This window comes from Sarcophilus harrisii, chromosome 4 (assembly GCF_902635505.1).
Source record: "Sarcophilus harrisii chromosome 4, mSarHar1.11, whole genome shotgun sequence".
In the NCBI taxonomy this organism is placed as follows: Eukaryota; Metazoa; Chordata; class Mammalia; order Dasyuromorphia; family Dasyuridae; genus Sarcophilus; species Sarcophilus harrisii.
In genome coordinates this window covers 319,424,128-319,444,341 of record NC_045429.1, presented here as the reverse complement: position 1 = coordinate 319,444,341, position 20,214 = coordinate 319,424,128, and the positions used below count along the sequence as shown (strand labels likewise).

Genomic DNA, 20,214 nt, shown 5'->3' with positions numbered 1-20,214 from the left:
CTATCTGAAGAGACAATATGCATTTAAGAATATATATAAAATATGTTCAAAATAGAAGCAATGTAAATTTTTTTTGGGGGGGAGGATGCACTGATAATTGGGAGAAATCAGGAAATTTATTTTTGTTAATTAATTTGTTAATTTTGTTAATTAATAGTTAATTTAGAAGATAATACTGGATAATTCTGAAGGAATGAAGATTATAAGGAGCTGAAGTGAAATGGGAGTCAGCTGTTTTCTTTGTTTTAATGAAGAATAATAACAGGGAGGCAAAATCACCTAGGCCACACTAATGTATAGTAAGATAGTATATAGATATGTATAGTAAGAATGTATAGTAATGTATAGAATACTAATGTATAGTAAGATATCAAGAATTATATTATCAAGAACTATTGTAATATATCAATTAATATATATTAATAACATAAATAATAATATATATTAATAACATATAACATGATTGGAAACATATGTTAAAACTAGATTGTAAAAGGTCTAAATCTCTTCTCAGATTATGATCTATCTTTCCATCTCTCCTTATGCCAAGCCTTGCAATCTCTCCGAAGTTTCCTACATTGTTAACCCTAGTCTTACCTCACAACCAATTCTATCTTTTTATACTTCCTTTACTGGTTGGTTCTTTATCCTATTCCTCTGACTCCCAAACCATTCCCTATCCTGATTATCTCAAAAAATTACTGAGAAGAGGAACCATAAGGTCCCTCATCTAATTTTTGTTATGATTAGTTATATTCTCCAGTCTCCAGGAAAGATGTGACCCTTGTCATTACCAATATCAATCTCTCTACTTATACTCTTGGTCCTGACCCCTCCCATATTTTCCAATAGATTGCCCTCCTATAATCATATTTTCCTCTATTCTTCAGACTTCCTATTTACTGATTCCTTCCAGTTACCTACAAACACTCCTATCTTTCTCATCCTAAAAAACAAAAAATCCCTTCACTAGAACATAACATTTCCTCAAGGTATTGCCTCAAATCCTTTCTTTCAAAACCAAATTTCTAGAGAGGTGATATGTCTCTCCTCTTACTTCTAAATAATTAACAATCTCTCATTGAACTCATTCAACACTCTAATTGCCAAATATAAATGGCTTTTTTCAACCCTCATCCCAGCTGATTTTTCTGCAGCATCTGTTAGTTACTATGTTGTCTCTTAGTTTTCCTACCTGTGATTGTTTCTGCTAGATCATCATCCATGTCATGTTCACTAACTGTGAATGTTCCCTAGAGTTCTCCCTGGGCTCTCTTCTATTTTCTCTCATATGACAATTTTATCAGCTCCCTTGAGTTTAATTATCTCTATGCTGATGACACCTAAATCCATATATCTAGACCAACTCTTTCCCCCGAAAGCCAGTTATACATCTCCAAGTCGATATGCCCAAAACTGGAGTCATCTTTTCCTTAAGCATACCTTTATTTTGAAGATCCCTAATTCTATCATGGGGAGAACCATCCTTTTAGTCACTCAGGTTTTATAAACTCAATGTTTTCCCAGTCTCCTCATTCTCCTTCACTCCATATAATCAATCACTTGCCAAATCTTTCACATTTTTTTTCTATTGACAGTCATTAAAACTAGTTGAGATTTTTGTCACCTTTTGCCCTACTATTAGATTAGGATGCGCTGGAGAATCTGCATAAAAACTTTTGGCCCTCCTTTTTATTGGTGAAGAAGTTCTTTTTTGTAAATTTAGATTAAATATCTAGTCAAAGGCGTGCTGTAGTCTGCTCGTCTTTGCACCTATGGGTTCTGCAAAATTCTCCCAAAATTCCCATTTAATTTCTTACACCAATCTGTATTATATTAAAAATGCAATGTAGAAGAGATAACTGTGTAAGAGGCTCAAGACTACTTGGGTTTTCCTAGCTCAAGTCCCTCCCCCAACCCAACTGCCAAAGCGATTTTTCTAAAGATTAAGTTTGACCACAAAATTCTTGTGTACAATAAACTCCATGGTTCGGTTACCTTTCGGTTCAAATATAAGCTTCTCTGATTGGTTTTTAAAAGCAGGGTTGTTTTTTTTCGTTGTTGCTTTTGATTTTTCTGCAAAATTTTCTTTGAAATTCAAACAGCAGGTTGCTTTTCATTCATTATAACACAGCTCCACCTAGTGACCTACCAAAGACTTATGTTTCTCCTAGATCAAAGCTTCTTAAACCATAGGTCACAATCCCATCTGGGACCTTGTAACCAAGTGTGGGGGTCATGAAATGACTTATTATCAGTAAATATTTGATTTGTATATCTATTTTATACACCTGTATACCCAGAGTCATGTAAAAAATTTCTTGGGTGAAAAGGAGTCATGAATGTATAGTTTAAAAAAGCCCTGTCCTAGATTCAGTCTCTCCAAAGTGGGATGCCAAGGATGATCCATTGGGATATAAGAAAATATTACAACTTTAAAGAGGCAACTCAGTCTAAGCAAAGTATAACCCTCCACTGTATGGTGGATTTTGAACTTATACAAAAACAGAGCGTTTCGTTTTGTTAAGAACTCTCTGACATTAGGGAAAATGGAAATTTACTAGCCGAATTTCAAGAACTTCTAACATAATTAGTAAAAAATGAGTACTGTAATTTAACAAGTGCATTTCTTCTATTTAGATCTTCAGTTACTGAGTAATTTAAACCAAATATGAAAACAAATTTATAATGGACCTTTGAATTGCTGTATTATAAAGTATCACATTAATATCTAATTAGCCAAAAGGTTATTTAAAAATTCCTATTTTCATGCTGTATATATTAGTGTAATTATATATATATATATTTATATAAAAGTTTATTATTAGAGATTCCTGTTAAAAATTTTTTTTAACTGCATGTATGATTAAAAAGTTTTGGAGTCTATACTATACCAAAGGCCCACATCTAGGTAATACAAAGTAGAAACTATGGTCACATATTTGTCTAGATGTTATTTTGTTAACTTTTCTTATATAACACACATAACAAAGTGACAAACTGATTTTTCAATCTCCACTACAGGTACTAAAAATCTTCAGAAAACTGCAACATTTATTTTCAAGATTTTTTTAGGGGAAAAGGATCATATATCCCTTTACAGCAGCACTTTTTGTGGTAGCAAAAAAACAATTAATAAACAAAGGGAAACGTGTAAATTAAAAAATGGCTGAACAAAATATGGTATATAAATAATCAAATATTGTGTCAAAAGAATCTGAGGAATATGAAGAATTCAGAGGCATGCTGAAAGTTCTTTGAAATGACAGAAGTAGGAAAATAATATACTCAATGATGAAAATAATGTAAATAACACTACAATGAACTGGAGAAATGATAAGGAAACGTGCTGTCCTCCTTTCCTTGGAAAGGAAGGGGTAGATAACATGATCAAACTTCTTGGTTTAACTGTTTTTCCTACAAAGGATGGTTCCTGTGGTTATATGAGGGCAGATAATCAGAAACTCAGACTGGTGTAAAAAACAAAGGCAACAATAAAACATTTTTTGAACTGTTCAACTATGTTACATTGAGAAAAAAAAATCAGATGAAGAGCACATATTGCCTAGATTAAGAAAACTGGCTGGGAGCCCAGAGTTAGTGAATATGGACAAACATTGCAAACAGAAAATAAATGGTCCAGAAATGAGGGTTGAAGCTGGAATCCAGTTGAAAATGACCCGTTTTTAATTATCAAGAAACACATAACTATTAGTATAGATTTTGACCTCATAATTAAACCCAACCCTATAACCACAGGTAATCTAAAAGGCAATGGAGAGATCAAGTTTGCCTAAGTAAACTGTAGTATATTATCAATGACTTAAAAAAAAATAACAGACGTCATATAGCAATGTGCTAGACACTGGACATACAAAATTTAAGCTGTTCCTACTTTTAGGGAGCTTAACTGGAAAAAAAAAATGTATAGTGAGGGTAAAAGGATAACCAGGAGAGAAATGTTGAATACTGATTCACACCATCACTTGGAGACAAGCCAAATGTAGTCAGATGGCATTCATCCCCACCTCAGATCAATCCCACCCATCTTGGCAGTCCCCACTCTATAAACAGAAAGGACAGAATATGTGTATGTTAACTGACTCCCACACAAAGAAATACAATAAATACCTTAAGACAATTTTTTCCAATCAGATGATTTAGAATACCACTAAATCTTAAGGAAATCGGGGTCACAACTGAAAAAATCTTTCTACTTTTCTGTGGCTGTTGCCCAATTTATATTATCCCTTATACCTCCTGGAAACCAGTCCCATATCGCCAATAGGGATAATGGGTAATTCAAACTAAACATCACACACATATCTTGGTCAGCATCAACACAGTCCCTCTTATAGCTAGTGCACTTCTAAACTTTGCTCCATTTGTTGGAAACACCAGGATTCTTTTGGTTTCTAAAATGAACCTGTTTATCTCTGAACTCTTGAAACCACCCACACTAGAAATAGTTCCACTTCTATCTCCATCTCTCACATCCAACTTCCCAATAGAGGTACCATCTTAGTTCAGCCCTTATTTGCTTTTCTCAACTATTAAACAGCCTAGTTTTGTTTTCCAGCCTAGCCTCTTCCCATTCCCATCTAACTTCCTCATGACATCCTGTCCTATTTAAGTACATATTTGACTAACTAAAGTACCTATGCGAGCTAAACCCTAGGGATACAAAGATAGGCAAGATAGTCTCTGCTCTCTAACCCAGTCTGATGGATAAAGAATTATATACACACAAACAAGTTATACACACAGAATAACCAACAGAGGCATTAGAACTGAAGTTAAGAATGGCTTTCTGGGAGCGGAATTTTGGTTGGGATTTGAAACTAAGAGATGAAGATAAAGAGCACATTCCAGGGAGGGGGGACAACTAGCAAAAAAGCCAAGCTATCAGTGCTTTTAAAGTTAGTTATTAGATTTAAGAGGTGTGTCATAGTGGTTGAAGAGATTGTGAGGACCTGCATCAGGGTGCCAATACTATCAAGAAGGGGGTGTGGTATATTCAGGTTATAAAAATGAAATCCACAGGCTTTGGCAACTGATTGGATATGGGGCAATGGTGAGATAGTGGGGAACTGTGAACATTTAAGTTGAGCCTGGGGAATTGGGAGGAAGTTAGTGATAGTAATGGTGAAGATAGGTGTTGTTTGACTTTTAAAGCCCAATACAGCCAAGCCTTGTCCATATTTCCAGTCTCATATATTGCCCTATACATTTCAGCCAAACTAATATCAGAATTCTACTTCTTAAATGCTTACCCATACCTTGTATTTATTCAATACATACTCATATATACCCGTGTTCTTGTACACCAACCTCCCCCAACCACCAAGCATCAATCTAAGATACTCCATCTCTCATTCTGGCTTAAAGCTAAAATATTACCATCAGCCCCTCCCTGAAAAGTCAGTTTTGGTTCCTAGGGTTCATCTTCAGACTGAAGAAAGTCATTTCCTATCCAACAACTGAGATCTGAGATAGAGGTTATAGTAATGCAATTCAAAGACAAGAGGTAGGGGAGGATGACAAGCCATGTTCAAGGATTGATTCTTTAGAAGCAGTACCACAGGCATCACCCCCTCCCCTCAAAAAAAGACAAGACGCCCAAGAATTCTTTTTTTTTTCTATATTATTTTAATACAGGCAGAACATTGAATAATTCCTTCACTTCAGCTCCTTCACAGCCAAACCTAGAAGGAAGGAGACAGAAAGATGAGTCACTCAGCAGACAGACTTTTAGTTTAATTACCACTTCTGTCTAGAAACACTTAACATTTGTAGTGTAGCTAAGGGAAAAGTTGGCAAAGCTTAGAAAACAACAGTGGTCCCCAAAGATTTAATTTAAACAACTGTTAAGACTGACTATGCTGAAACAATGGAAATGGGCCTACAAATCCAGACTACAAGCAATTCCAATTAAGACACACAAGCTAGAGCTACACTGTCTTATCCTTTCTCAAGAGGAGAGCAAAGAGAGACAGGGTTCTAAAGGCTTCAGTTTAGCCCAGCCCTCTCGTGAACCACTCTTCTGCTTTGGCCAACTAGAAGATCTTTATTCCTATTAGGTATTTTATATCACTTAGGCAGGTTATATAAAATCTATATCCCCTAGTTCGGGCAGGTCCCAATACGCCAAAATGATATAACAAGAGTTCTTTAAGTAGTGGTGCACAGTAAATGAGTTTCTCCATAATCCTTTGCCAAGTTATTATTACAATTTACAGATTGAGGCAAACACCTGTGCTTCTGATTCATCTTTTTTTTTTTTTTTTTTTAAATGGAGTAATATTCTGGTAAAGGATGCAATAATATCCAAAGGAGAAATATATCCATGACATTAATCCCTACATATTAATAGGACAACCTCCCAAACATCATGGGTAGAGTCCTGGTCCTGGATTCAAATCCCACCTCTGTAACCAAGGGCAAACTTAGACACTAAGTTAAAACAGTTTGTGAACCCTCATACTAAGAAGTATTGTTTTATGTGAAACACAAAATGGGCAAACAGTCACATTTATGTAGTTTGTTCAGGTCTGTAAAGGTCTGTCTTCACAACCAAATCATGTGTTAGGAAGAATTTAATCCCTCCCCTATTTGGTCTTCTGACTTGGTCTGGCATGCTCTACTGGTCTCTGTAGACAGCATGCACAATGACAAGTGACAAGGCTCACCAGGACATGTCTTGCAGTTGTTTATAAGCACAAATTTATAGGTAAATCAAACTTCACAGTTCCTTAATAGCAAGTATCTTGGAAACACCTACTTTAGAAGTATAATTTATTGTCAAAACACAATCTAGCATTCTCTCACTCTTGGTTGGCTTTTTTAGAAAATAGCTTCTCATTTTTGCTTCTGTGCCCAAGACTTTTAAGTCAACTCACCAGGTGGCAAGGACTGTTTAAGTTTCTCTGCCTTTTCTTTGTCTGTGATGACCAATGTGTACAGGTACCTGCTGCATCGAACCTTAAACTTCACATTGTCCTTATTTTTCTTGATCTTGACAGCTACAAGAAAAAGGCCTCAAAATTAGTGAGAGACAGGACAATATCAAAAGCAAAGGCAGCAATTTGGGGTTCGAGAAGGAAGCTAGACTGCCCACTATTTATCTTTCAAGATCAAATGCCTCATACGTGGGACAGAACAGCAGGATTGTACACTCATTTCCCTGGCCTTCACCAAAACACAGCACTGCTTTTTCTAATATTCTCAGTCTATCTCCTATTTGAAGAGCAGAGTTTTTGACAGAACCACATACCAAGTTTTAAGACAAAATCTCAAATTAAAAACTAAATCTGCTTGAAATCTTACAAATCCCCAATAGCTAGACTAATGGGAAAAGTGTCAGCACATTTCCATACATTCTAGAGGTACTTAAGATGGGTAGAACACATCTGTTTCTTCTGATGTGGTTAGAGTAATTCCATCAGAATACTCAAACTCTTTTGTTTTACCCTTTTACAAATAGCATAGAAAAAAGTCCCTAGCTTAGCATTGCAAAAGCTGTTAGAATGCTAACAAGTAAGAAACAGGTGGTTAAGTACAGAATTTAGGTATTTGTGCCAAAGTACTCAAACACAACTGAATTAAGAGAAAAAGCAAAGACACACAAAATTCCAAAGGAAAACAGACTTACAATTAAATTAACTCAACATCAAAACCTGTAACTTCATTTATTTTGAACACTTTTAGAGGATATGAAATGTTACATACTGGTATCTGACAGGAAGCAGGACTCCAGTCATTTGAGGCCACAACCAAAATTTCATATAAATTCAGCAATCTAAATTTCCATGCAAATGAACAAATTCTTACATCCCAACATCTCTATTGAACATTATACTCTGAACAACAGATGTACTCATAAAAATCTGAATGCCAAATGAATTTCTGCAAAATACCTTGTACATGAACAACAGAATTCAAAAGTACTCATTAGTAACATGTAACCTAATTTACTACTTTTGTAAGTTGAGTACTGGATTAAAGATGAGAAAACTAAGGTTCTTTCACTTACTGGCTTTGTGATTGAGAAAAATAATTTAATGGCAGCTTTAACTCCATATCCCACACCTATTTACCTATATACACCCTCCCCCCCATTCCCCCACTGAACAGTACCATGTATTATGCCCCCAATTTAATTATTTGCCATTTTGCAATAGCTCTTAGGCTAGCTAGGTTGCACAGTGCATAGTGCCAGGCAGGGAGTTATCTGAACTCAGATACTTGAGTGACCTTGGGCAACTCACTCAACCCTGTTTGCCTCAGTTTTCTCATCTGCAAGGAAATGGAGTATCTCTGCCAAGAAAATGACCAGTTAACAGTTCCTTTTACAGGGTTTTTAATTAAAGAGGTAAAAATACAACAAAAACTTAGTGACTTGGCTTAGATCACAGAAAGAAATTTCCAGTCAGGATATGAACCCAGTTCCTCTGACTAAAATTCAGTAAATTTTCCAAGAAAGGAAAATACATTTCTTACTGAAGGGTGAGGAGGATATTAGTGAGAGCACCCATCCATTTAATATTTTGTTAGAGGCATTTCTGAGTTCTGTTATGTAAAAAGTTCACCATACCCTCTTCCCCCTATAATTACCACTATCCACTAACTCCTTGTTCCCTAGAAGCCCTCTCTTAATTCTTTCCTTTCCCTCACTTCCAAACCAATCAGATACAGATTGAGCATTCATACAGGGGACATTAGCAAAGGAACAAAACACAAACGGGCTGTTTGCAGGGCTTTTCTTTGGACTATGTCTCAAAGAGGCTGTGCTGAGAGGATGTTAAGACTGGAGTGAAAAGCAAGAAAGACAGAGAACCTAATGGCAGGAACCCTGAGCTGGAAGCTACTATCTGAGCCCTCGACTGGATCCAAACCCATAAGTGATATCTTCCCCTGACCTCAGTTTCTTCCCCTTTATCTATAACCACTTGTCGGCAGAATCAAAAGATAGCTGTAAATAATCTTATAACAACAGTATTGTGAAGTGCTAGACTCAGATTTTAGTGGCTACATAAAATAATGAAATATAGGTAAGCAATTTTCTTCTCCCCCTGGCTTATCCTGAGTAAAAGATACCGATTGTTAGCCACTGTTGATTCTTAACAGCACCGAGCTTCTTCAGTGCCTATTCTGCCACTAACAAGGCTGCTAAGTGGGTCAAACCAGATACCTCTTTTAAGTCTCAACTTAAAATAAGTTTAAGTTAAAACTTTTTAGTTCTAAAACTCCAAACAAGGAGTTATTATGGACCCAGTTGTCAGAATATTGATAAACAGTAATAGAACACATCGGATTACAAAGAAAAGCAATTCTAATTCTATTGATATAACTCTCCTAGATTAAGAACTTTTGTTCTAGGCCGACTATGTACTAGTACTAATAAAAAAAAGTTACTACCAGGAGACTTATCCCACTAAGTTTGAACAGGCCCGAGGAGTTCCAGAACTTGATTCACACGTACATGTTAAAAACAGCTTGCGGTACCTAATCTGGTTACTTCTAAATAAGTTTTTCTCTAAAATGTGCGCCCTACATTTTGGGGCGAGGAGAACCACAAATATTTGAAGCAGGACTTACATTTGGCATCCTTTCGCCTGGCTGTGAGCAGGAAGTCTTTTATTTCCTCAATTTTCCTTGGCTGCAAGGCAAGCAAAATGCGAGTTGGGGATCACTGCTGATAAAGAGCCCCCTCCGTAAGAAAGAACAAGACCAATGAATCGGCGGGCACCATAACTAAGCATAACTAAGCCGCCTCTACCGGCCACGAGTTTACTTGTACAACCAGTGTTAGGGAAAACCCAAGAGAGCATCTAGTTCAGGGATTCATCGACTCTTGTGTCAAGGACCCAAATGCACAAAATCTTTTCAAAGGAGGCCAATTATATTAAAATCGCTATCAAGACATTGTGAAAATAGATCCAAATGCTCCAGGTTAAGAAATCCTGATTCAGTCCTTTCGTTTTGGCGATGAATGAAAGGCCAGGACTTGGGCTCTAACCCCCGCCCCAGGAAGTCCTGCGCCGCCGAGGGCGAGCGAGAGGCTGTGGGGGGCGCGGAGGGAAAAGCGCCGGTCTGGGGAATCGGAAGGAAGCGAGCCTCGCGCGATCCCCAGCGGCGTGGGCCGGAGGCAGCAACCTAAATCTGCCTCAGCTTGCTCGTCCGCACAGTGGGGATAATACCGCCCGTCTCCCACCGGTGTCGCGAGGATGGACGATTATTTCGCGGGGCGTTTGTAAATGGCAGCGGTTATCCCGGATTTGTAAAAGGGGCGAGGCTCGAGCAGCCTTCCCTTCCCCCGTTTCTATGGAAAAGCAGGCCCGCGAACTCACCATGGCGGCGGCGGCAGGAGGGGGGGGCTGCGTGTGGCCCGAGACGTCTAGCCTGCAAGAGAAGAGGAGGAGAACATGGCGTCAGCGGGACCGGACCCCCTCACGTTCCCCCTCCGATCCCGGCCCCGCTCCAGGAATACAATCCTCGGTTATAGCCCAATTCCTCCCCAACACTACCCCCTGGAGAATTCCCGAGCAGGCCCGGCCCCGCACAACCTGAGGATGGCACTGGATTCTCCCCCGGCTTACCGCGAGAGAGATACTCACAACTGCTAAGAAGCAGAGGAAGACGGAAAAGGATGAGCTTCTACTTCCGGCCAACTAAGACCGCCCCCGGCAGCCCGGTGCTACGGTACCCGCGACGGACCAAACATCATAGTTTTGCGTTTCCCTTCTCTCGGTCTGGATCCGGTGTGTCTCAGGGAGTCTGATTTACCGTGTCGAGTATCTTTTTGAAAGGATTTTGCATTGACAAATCAACCAGCCCACCGCCCCACCGGGGATTAGTGTGAGGAAGCTCCCCCCTTCCAAACTCTCCTATTTTCTGCTGCCCGTGGAAAGAGTCCTGCCTACGAGATGGGGGCACCCGGGCCCTTGCCCTGAGGGGCTTAGGACCCCGTTGTCTCCCCTCCCCCCACAAAGTGAAGGGGAGACCGAACGCTCGCTTGCAACACTCGGCGCGATTCCGAGCCCAGAGCGGGCACTGGGCAACGCTTGCCGATTCTTCGGAATCACTTCTTCCTCGCGTTGTCACCGAGAAGTCCGCGCCCGGACACACACCCTCAGGGAGATTCAAAGCGTTCAGAAGCTGGGGTTTTACGGACCAGGCTCCCCATTTCCCACCCCGGCCTGTCCGTCGGCCCTCCTCGGGATGAGAAGCGAGCGCACGTCGGGCTGCCTGTGCCTTCGGCGCGGGAACGTCTCCCCTCGAACAGAGGCGCAGGGGGCGTTTCCCTCCGAACCCTCACCTCCCGGGGTGAGCCAGGCCGGCCTTTGTTAGTCTCCCGTCCCGAGGAAGGGTTAGGGCCCGCCGCCCACACTGGCGCGCCGTTAACGCGGGCTGTGGGGGCGCGAGGGGATGCTCTTAGTCCTTAGTTACAGAAAAGGCGCTCGCGTAGCCATGGCAACGCAGCAGGCGTAGCGGCAAGTACGCTTTGCCTCGTGATGGAAGTCTGGACCAAGTCCTTCTTCATTTTGGAGTCCTTACTAAGTCTGAGAGATCCGGATTCCACGTGAGTGGAACCTCTGATGATCAGGAAGCTGTGTTAAGAAAAGCAGAGGACAACCAGCCAGTGACAGCTAATTTTCTATTAAAGTTTGCAAAGCATTTAGCGTGTATTATCCCAATTAATCTTCGCATAATCATACATGCCTTCCCTTTTGTTTGGGGGAAATGGTTGAACCTTAGAAGTCTCGAAATGGGAACACCAACATTTTAACCTTCAATCACCAAGATTTGTGACTTTTATGTCATCCTTAACTTCTTACTCTTGCTTATCTCACTTATCCAATCAGTTGCTAAATCTTGTCATTTCTGCCACTATTCTCTCTCTCTCTCTCTCTCTCTCTCTCTCTCTCTCTCTCTCTCTCTCTCTGTCTCTTTCTGTCTCTCTCTTTCTGTATCCCTCTCTCTGTCTCTGTCTCTGTCTCTCTCTGTCTCTTTGTCTCTGTCTCTCTCTCTGTCTCTCTGTCTCTCTCTCTGTCTCTCTGTCTCTGTCTCTGTTTCTCTCTCTCTCTCTCTCTCTCTCTCAAATAGACCTCTTTTTTGATTTTTTTTTCTAACTGAATTTTTCTATTTGGTGATTCTTGACTCAAATCTCTCTCCACTTCAGTTCATTCTCCCCATAAGTGCCAAGTTAACTCCCTAAAGGCATGATCTGATTCCTAGTAAATTCTAATGGCTCCCTATTTCCTTAGGATAAGATAGAAATTCAATTTTGGGACATTTAAAATTCTTCACACTTTGTCCCCTTCCTTTACCAATTTCCTTATATATTATTCTCAGTCATACTGGCCTGTTTGCTATTCTTCACATGTATCGCTTCTTTCTCATCTTTGATTTTGGATTGGCTTTCCCCCATTTGTGGAATGCTCTTCCATCTCTCCTCTGTCTACTTGAATCTCTGATTTCCTCTAATATTCAAATTAAGTATCATCTTTGGAGAAATGCCATTCTTGGTCCTCATAGTTCCTAGTGCCTTCTATTATAAAGGTTACCTTATATCTGTTTGTATGTGTTTTGTACATGCTTAAATAAGTCCATGTTGTCCTCCATTTGTAAGTTTTTAGTCTTACTGCAGATCAGAGCATATTTAAAAAAGAAACTTTTTTATTTTTTAATCTGCATTTTCTTTCATAACATGATTAATATGGGGATATATTTTCCAGGATGGCACATGTATAATATATCAAATTGCTTGTGATCTCAATGAGGTGGGGAGGGGAGGAAGAGCAACTGGAATTCAATATTTAAGAGAAAATTAATTTTGAAAAAGTGTTTTTACATGTAATTGAAATTTTTTTTTTAAAAGAATGTAAACTCTTGAGAGCAAGAATTGTCTTACTTTTATTCATATATTCCCAGAGGTTAATATAATACTTGACATGGGATATTCAAGGAAGACTAGTACCTCTGGTGTGAGGGTTTACTGGTCCTTTTTCAGGGCTACTCATCCACATTTGGTATCAACCTGGCATTCAATTCTCACCTGTGGCTCCAGGAAACTGTAGCATGTCTGGTGCCACACCCTGGTAAACTGTCTCAGCAGACAGACTAAACAAGGTTGAATGCTTCAAACCTGTCAATGAGTTAAGATGGTATCTACCTCAAGCATGGGAAGATTTCACAGGTTGGGGGGGGGGTGGGAAGGGAATGGATGGGTGAGAGCACTTTGTTTCAATGTGAAAACAGCTGAAGCAGATGCTGTGGAGAACTTAGAGCTTGGTCAGACATTGAAGACTTCCGAGGTCATCCACTGCATCTCAAGACATTATAGTTATAGTGACTGGATTCAGGATGAGGAAGTGAGACTGATGACTTTGTGCACCTCAGCCTCATTTGAATCCAATTCATAGAGTCAAGACATCACCCATGATATCATTAGTCTTCACTAAACACATAGTAGGTGGTTAAATGTTTGTGGATTGAAATCTTGAAGGCGACTCTGGGGAATTTTCAAGGTCATTAGAGATTGACAGCCCTGGCACTTTATTGTGTCAGATTAAAGAGATAATAGTAGAGGGCAAGATATCTGTCTTTTAGTATTTGAAAACTGTCATGTGGAAGAGAGATTAGACTTGTTTTGCTTGGCCCCAGAGGGACAAACAAAGCAATGAGTTAAGATTTTGGAGAGGCAGATTTTTAGCTCTTAAATGGAAATAACCTTCTAATAATTAGACATGTCAAAAAGTCCATGAACTATTTGAGATGACAATGGATTCCTCAATCCTGGAGACTTTCAAGGAGATCCTAGATAACTTTTTTTTTTTTTTTTTTTTTTTTTTGGTGGGGGAGAATGTTGTAGAAGGTAAGTACAGGGACAGATTAAGTTAAATGGGCTTGGAAATCTTTATTAACCCTGGGTCTGAAATTCTGTGACTTTCTTTTTTCTTGGTCTTGTGTGGTAATAATATTAATCTTACATTGGGACTTATTTAGGGTTAGTTTTTGGCTTGCAAGTGAAACAAAAGGAGAGAGCAAGGGAGAAGATGAGAAAGTTGGAAGGGAGTTAAATAGGAAACAAAGAAGCAGGAAAGTGTTTTTGAGATAATTGTGATTGAGGCAGAAGAGAGGGAAAGAGTTGGGAGGTGTGCTTGAAATATAGTTCTCAAAGGAATAGAAACAGGAAATAGTAGCAGCAGCAGGAGTAGTAATAATAACTGTTGTTTTTGTTGTTATAGTAGTAGTAGTAGTCGTAGAAGAATGTAGGCAGTCTACACTGTAGTCCCATGTACTTTACCAAACAAACAAAATTATTAAGGGATTTTCAAAAGCTGTACTTTATTTTATATATTTTAGCCTGATCACTTACCTTCTGTAGCTCTTCCTGCTTTCCCTATGTGATGAAAGGATTAGGGGAAAGAATTTTGCGTCTGGAATTCCTTTTTAAAACATTAGGTGCTCATATCAACTTGAGGGCAAGAAAATATGGGAGAGTAATTTGTTTTCCTTCTCTCATGCTCTCAGAAGCTTTTAGCCCTGGTACCCTGAATCTGTATCTGTGCCAAACCTTTGCCAACATGGACTCCTATAATGTGGTACACTGTGTGCAGCTCACATTTCTGGTCCAGTTTTTTCAAACTAAATGTCTCAGAGTTGTCTTAAACTGAATATGTTAAAAACTGAACTCATTATCTTTCCTCTAAAATCTTTCCCTCTTCCTAAGTTCCTCATCATTTTCCTAGTCACCTATCAACCTAGGTGTCATCCTGTACTCCTCATTCTCTCACACCACTGCACCTCCATATCCAATCTATTGCCAGATCCTATTGATTTTACTTTCATATCACCTCTAGTATGCCCTCTTCTCTTCTCTAACACTAATACCACTTTGGTGCAGGACCTCATCATCTCACCTGGGCTATTGCAATAGCCTGCTGATTGATTTCCTTACCTTAAGTAACTCTGTGCTTCAGTCCAGCCTTCACTTAGCGGTCAAATTGATCTTCCTAAAGCATAAGTTTGATTGTATCATCTTCTAGTGGTTCAATAGTTCCATGTTGTCTCCAGGATCAAATATAAAATCTTCTATTTGACTTTTAAAGCCCTTCATAAAATGGCCCTTTCCTATCTTTCCAATCTTATTACAGTTTACTTTCTTCTTCCCCTTCTCTCCCCTCCAAACCCCTACACACACATATATATATATTTTACTCTCCCTCCTGTCTCAATGATTTATTTCTCTCAGCAAAACTTCTGAACAGGGACTATTGGGAATACTTGCTACACATTCATGATCCCTCTGAGGGGGAAAGGGAGGAGGATATTGGGAAGAAAAGTGAAGGGAAGAGATCTTAGCTCACTGTTCATTTGAAGACACTTTGTTTATTTCTTATCTGATGTTCCAGTCTTATAGCAGAAAGTAAGTCCAAAGGCACTGTACTTTACAAGAGCCTCTACAAGTCTATGTTCTAAATATCTATTTAGATTGAGATTACTTATCAATATAGGCATAGTAAGCAGATGTTAATGAACCTTAGAGAGTGGAGTTGAACCAACCCCATAATATATCAAATAGAAAACCATAGAGAACTTTAGAACTGGGAAAAACACCTCTTTCTCTGTTTTTCCCTATGTACTCTCTGAATCTATGATGTTTTTCTTTGGAGGTAGGTAATATATTTCATCGTGAAGTTCTTTGTTATTTATATCCATAAAAGTTCCAAGTCTTTCAAAGTGTACAGTTACTAAGCATCTACTTCATGGCTAGAAGTGTGCTAGGCCCTGTGGAGGATTTTAGTGGAATGATCTCTGCCTTCAAAGATAGTGTACCTTTATGATATCACATAACAATGAAAATGAAGTTCTTTCTTTGGAGTTTCACTAGAAGCTGGCAGGAATGGTATATATTGCCAGGATCCTGGCTGGCTTCAGATATTCAGAAAGCCAGGGGGAGGGCAGAAAGTGAGGACAGAGGGGTGGGCACTTCTCCAGTCTCTTCTCCTCAGGCATACATTGTACTGTTTCACTGCCAATTATTCACCCTTCTCATTTCTGGACTAATTAGGATGCTAGAAGCCAGGAACTGGACTTACAACCAGCAGCTTTACAAGAAGGCAGAGTAGCCAAAAGCTTACATGGTATGATTTGAGAGGTGCCAGAAAAATCCCTTTCCCTTCCCACAAAAAACAAAACAAGACAAAACAAAACAGAAAACAAAACACTTCCTTACCATCTGTTATAGGGACTGGAATTGTGTCATGAGATTAATTCCTTTGTACCTTTTCTGTTTGATGCTTGCCACTTTGGGGATAAAGCTGGACTTGTGCTGATGATCAGGGACATAATAGACCTAGAGGAAAGAAATTGCCTGGGTCTAGGGAGAAGTGTAGGGGCTATAGGAGAGTTTGGTCCAAGATATTATTATTATTATTATTTTAAGATTGGGTCTCCCCATTTCTCCCAGACCGAAAGAGCAAAACTACCCATGGACCTGATCTCCTTACCAAATGTCAAGGTAGCTTCACCTGTTCCATTTCCAACCTGGGCTATGGTCTGCCCCTTCATAATAAATCTGGTATCTCCCCTACAACCTGCTCAGAGTAGGTGAGGAATACAAGGAGATAGAAGCACAAAATTCTGGTAAAAGCCAAGGTCTTTTTGATTGCATAATCTTATTATTATTATTATGATACCTGTGAACACTCCATATCTTCCCTTCCCCCATCAAGCTTCTTAAACAGCAAGGTCTGTCATTTTTTATTTTTCTATAAGCCCCTAATAGTGTCTTCTTTATCATAGGTGCTTAATAAACCCTTGTCGATTTGAATTGAGGCAAGAATATGTTAGCTTTAAGTCTCTAAGGGCCTGCACATTTTTATTCTTTAAGATAGGAAAAGGAATTATATGAAAGGGAATACTCCTGAAAGATATAATACCTCCAATCATTATTATCAAGCACTTTAGGAGCAGGAGCACAGATTGGTATTATTTGGTGATCTGGGTTTTAGTATGGACTTTAGCACAACTCTGAGTCAGTTCATTTCTCTGGGTCTCAGTTTCCTTATCTGTAAAGTGAGGAGGGTTAGAATAAATTATTTTTAAGATCCTTTTAAATTATTATTATCAATTTACTATTATTTTAAATTAATTTATTTAATCTAATTAATTACATTAGCTTAAAATTTGATTTACTTTATTATTTTCTGAGCATGACAGCAACTCTGAGCAAAGCTCTACTAAAAAGTCATTCTGTAACTAGGGCAGGGCAACTGGGTCTCTGCCCTAGGGGGCTGAAGTTTAGGACTATTGGCTGTGCTTATACTCCATCAGCACCTAGAACAACTTAACTAAGCACCTTGTTAGCATCAATAATTAATCAAATGAGAAGCTACTGGAGACACTTCCTTTTTCTCCTCACTTGAGAAGCTACATCTTAGGTGAGCTGTTCCTTGTAAATCCCTCCCATTTCCAGTAGCATCAAAAGCAGAATTTGAGGATGTAAATTATGATATTTGTCCCTGTTGCAATGGGTACCATTTCTGTTAGGGAACAAAAATTTGCTAGTCATGATTCTCCTGGAGTAAGGTACAAGTTGGCATCTTCTGGATTGAAGGATATTGAGGGATTGGGGAAATGAAATAAATGAGTGGGAAAAAATCTAAACTTATTCTACTTCACAAGTTTACCTAATGCCAGTTCTAGGTGGTATTGCCCCTTTCAATCATCATAGCCACCACTGTTCATTCTCCTAGACACTGAACTTTAGCACTGTATAGCAAACACTGAATTTGAATACAAAAGACCTGAGTTCTAATCCTGAATCTGCAATTTCTGGCTATGTGTTCTTGGACAAGTAACTCTCTCTGGATTTCAATTTTTGTACTTGTGTATTAGAGGGAGGAGGTGACCTGTTTTCTTTCCTCTCTAAATTGGTACTAGGAGTAAGGAGGATAAATGGCCACAAGAGGGAGCAAAGGCATATGAATAGAGAAAAGTCCTGAAGGCCATGTAATTTAAGCCTTAAACTCTTAAGATTTCAGTTATAAGGTACTTTAAGGATCCTAAAATTTCAAATCAGGAAATGATCAGGGTCATTCTACTTTTCTATCTCTTTCAACTACCCCAGAAAAAGAGTTTGCAATTGTTATTGTTCAGTTACGTATGACCATGACTCTAATTGTAATTTCCTTGACAGAGATACTAGAGTGTTTGCCATTTCCATTTCCAGATCATTTCACAGGTGAAGAAAGGGAGGCAAATAGGATTAAGTGACTTGCCCAGGGTCACACAATTACTGTCTGAGGCCAGATTTGAATGAATGAAAAACTGGCACTCTATTCATACACAATTCCCTAGTAATGTACTTAGGATCTCATTAATAGGAAGGATTTCTAGGTGAGAACATTCTTTCTACCAATTACCACCATCCACAAGTTTTCTGCAATTTGTAATCTTAGTGAATTGCCTAGAATATTGAAGGAAGGGCTAAGTGGCTTGCTCAGAGTCACACTATCAGTCAATCAATGAAAATTTATTAAGTAGCTAGATGCCTCAGTAGATAGAGCACAGGCCTGGAATCAGAAAGATCTCAATCTGAAATTGGTCTCAGACAATTATTAGCATATATATATATATATATATATATATAGCATATATATATAATATATATAGCATATATGTATATATAGGCAAGGGATTCAGGATTGTAACTTGCCCATAGTTACATAGCTAGTAAGTGTTAGTTACTAAGGCTAGATTTGAACACAGGTCCTTCTGAAAACAGAACTGGTGCTTTATCCACTGAGCCATCTAGTTGCCCCTAATTAGTTTCTTTGCCAAGAAAACCACAAATGGATTTTATTACAAACCCATTTTTACATTACCCATTATAACAAACACAAAGAATCAGACATGACTGAAGAAGAACAGTAACAACCATGTGCCAGGTTCTAAGCACCAGGAGTAACAAAACATATTTCCTATCCTCAAGGAGCACATATTCTCATGTGTTGATAGTGGATATGAATACAGATGTTGCTAGTTTTAAGACTAGCTCTCTATCCACTACTCTATGCTGCTTCTATAAGTAAAGAGAATAAATTAAAATAAAATTTAAAAATAGTGGTTAGGGAGAGAGGTCACTCAAATTTGGTGATATCAGGAAAGATTACCTTTATCAAACTTCGTGTATCATGTAAAAAGCAGGTCTTGAGTTGCATGTTGAAAGAAGAGAGATTCTGTGACTTCTATGAATACTACTTAACATTCTATGAAATGTTTGCATATGCAGTGTTATTTGCAGTCTATGATGTATCAACTCTGTTTATTATGTAACTACATAGAAATGCTACTGTGGCTCTTGCCTCCTTTCTCTAAATAGACCACTAATTCCAGACTTGGTTTAGTCCTGGAGGAGCCTGGTCTTAATGAAAAAGATCAGGTTCTTTTTTTTTTTTTTTTTCCCTTTTTTGAATCCTTTGGGTCTTTATGTTGTTATTGTTGTTGTTTGTCCTTTATTCTTGAGAGAACAATGACATCAGGGATATGATGCAAGTGATTTGGATTTAAGTGAGGGAGGGCTGTGCAAGATCACCTGCCTCACTTTCTCCTCCAGAGTTATATGGGTCCAGTAGCCAAGTATATAGCAGGACACACCCTAGATCTTTGGGGGAAATCATTTAAAGTTTAGATTGGATAAATGATTAACATCTTCCCCATAGGGAGAAATATTTAATATATAATGTAGATAAGGTAAAAAGACAGTTATTTATTTATCCCACACAAAAGAAATGCTCAGAACACACACACAAAAAACCAAAACTCAATGATAAACTTAAATATGAAAAAGCAATAACCTAATTATATTACATTCTTGGAGGTTAGTACTTAAAACATTAACAAGAACTATTTGGTGAGATTGTTAAAAAGGTAGTTTACCTTCACCTTGGCTATGTGCTGACAGAACAATTCCATGGTCCATGGTTTTTGGGCAAGTCACGGCAGGACAAAATTTGTGGTTGTACCTCTTCTGAGAGTCATGATTATAGCTGCAGGGAGCTCCTTCCACTTAAGCAGCCAGCATGACTAAGGGGTCCAGGATTTTCCAATGTCTTAAACTCATGAGATCATCTCCAAAGCTGGAAAAATCCATCTCATGATCTTTATTCAGGTTTCTATAGTTATGGAAAGAAACGACCCAAAAGA

At 38.7% G+C, this 20,214-nt stretch overlaps 1 protein-coding gene across 3 annotated transcripts; it reads right to left on the bottom strand.

Moving 5' to 3' along the window:
• Positions 1-5,626: 5,626 nt before the first annotated feature.
• Positions 5,627-11,187, bottom strand: RPL38 (ribosomal protein L38). Of its 3 annotated transcripts, none has more exons than XM_003768538.4 (5): positions 10,566-11,187; positions 10,350-10,401; positions 9,598-9,658; positions 6,900-7,022; positions 5,627-5,705 (listed from the first exon to the last, which is right to left on the bottom strand). In XM_003768538.4, exons 2-5 carry the CDS (start codon positions 10,350-10,352, stop codon positions 5,680-5,682), a joined length of 213 nt encoding a protein of 70 aa, XP_003768586.1. In that variant the 5' UTR covers positions 10,353-10,401; positions 10,566-11,187; the 3' UTR covers positions 5,627-5,679. The 3 variants fall into 3 exon arrangements, with proteins under 3 accessions (XP_003768586.1, XP_012403993.1, XP_031821604.1); XM_012548539.3 differs by having other exon boundaries at positions 10,599-11,186; XM_031965744.1 differs by having other exon boundaries at positions 10,617-11,186.
• Between the last annotated feature and the right edge of the window lie 9,027 nt (positions 11,188-20,214).

What these genes read in the sequence shown, in the direction of transcription:
- RPL38 (XM_003768538.4), bottom strand. An exon ending in CAGGCGAAAGGATGCCAAAT is followed by an intron (nt 7,023 to 9,597) that starts GTAAGTCCTGCT and finishes TTTTTCTTGTAG; the next exon opens with CTGTCAAGATCAAGAAAAAT. An exon ending in TAAACAGTCCTTGCCACCTG is followed by an intron (nt 5,706 to 6,899) that starts GTGAGTTGACTT and finishes CCTTCCTTCTAG; the next exon opens with GTTTGGCTGTGAAGGAGCTG.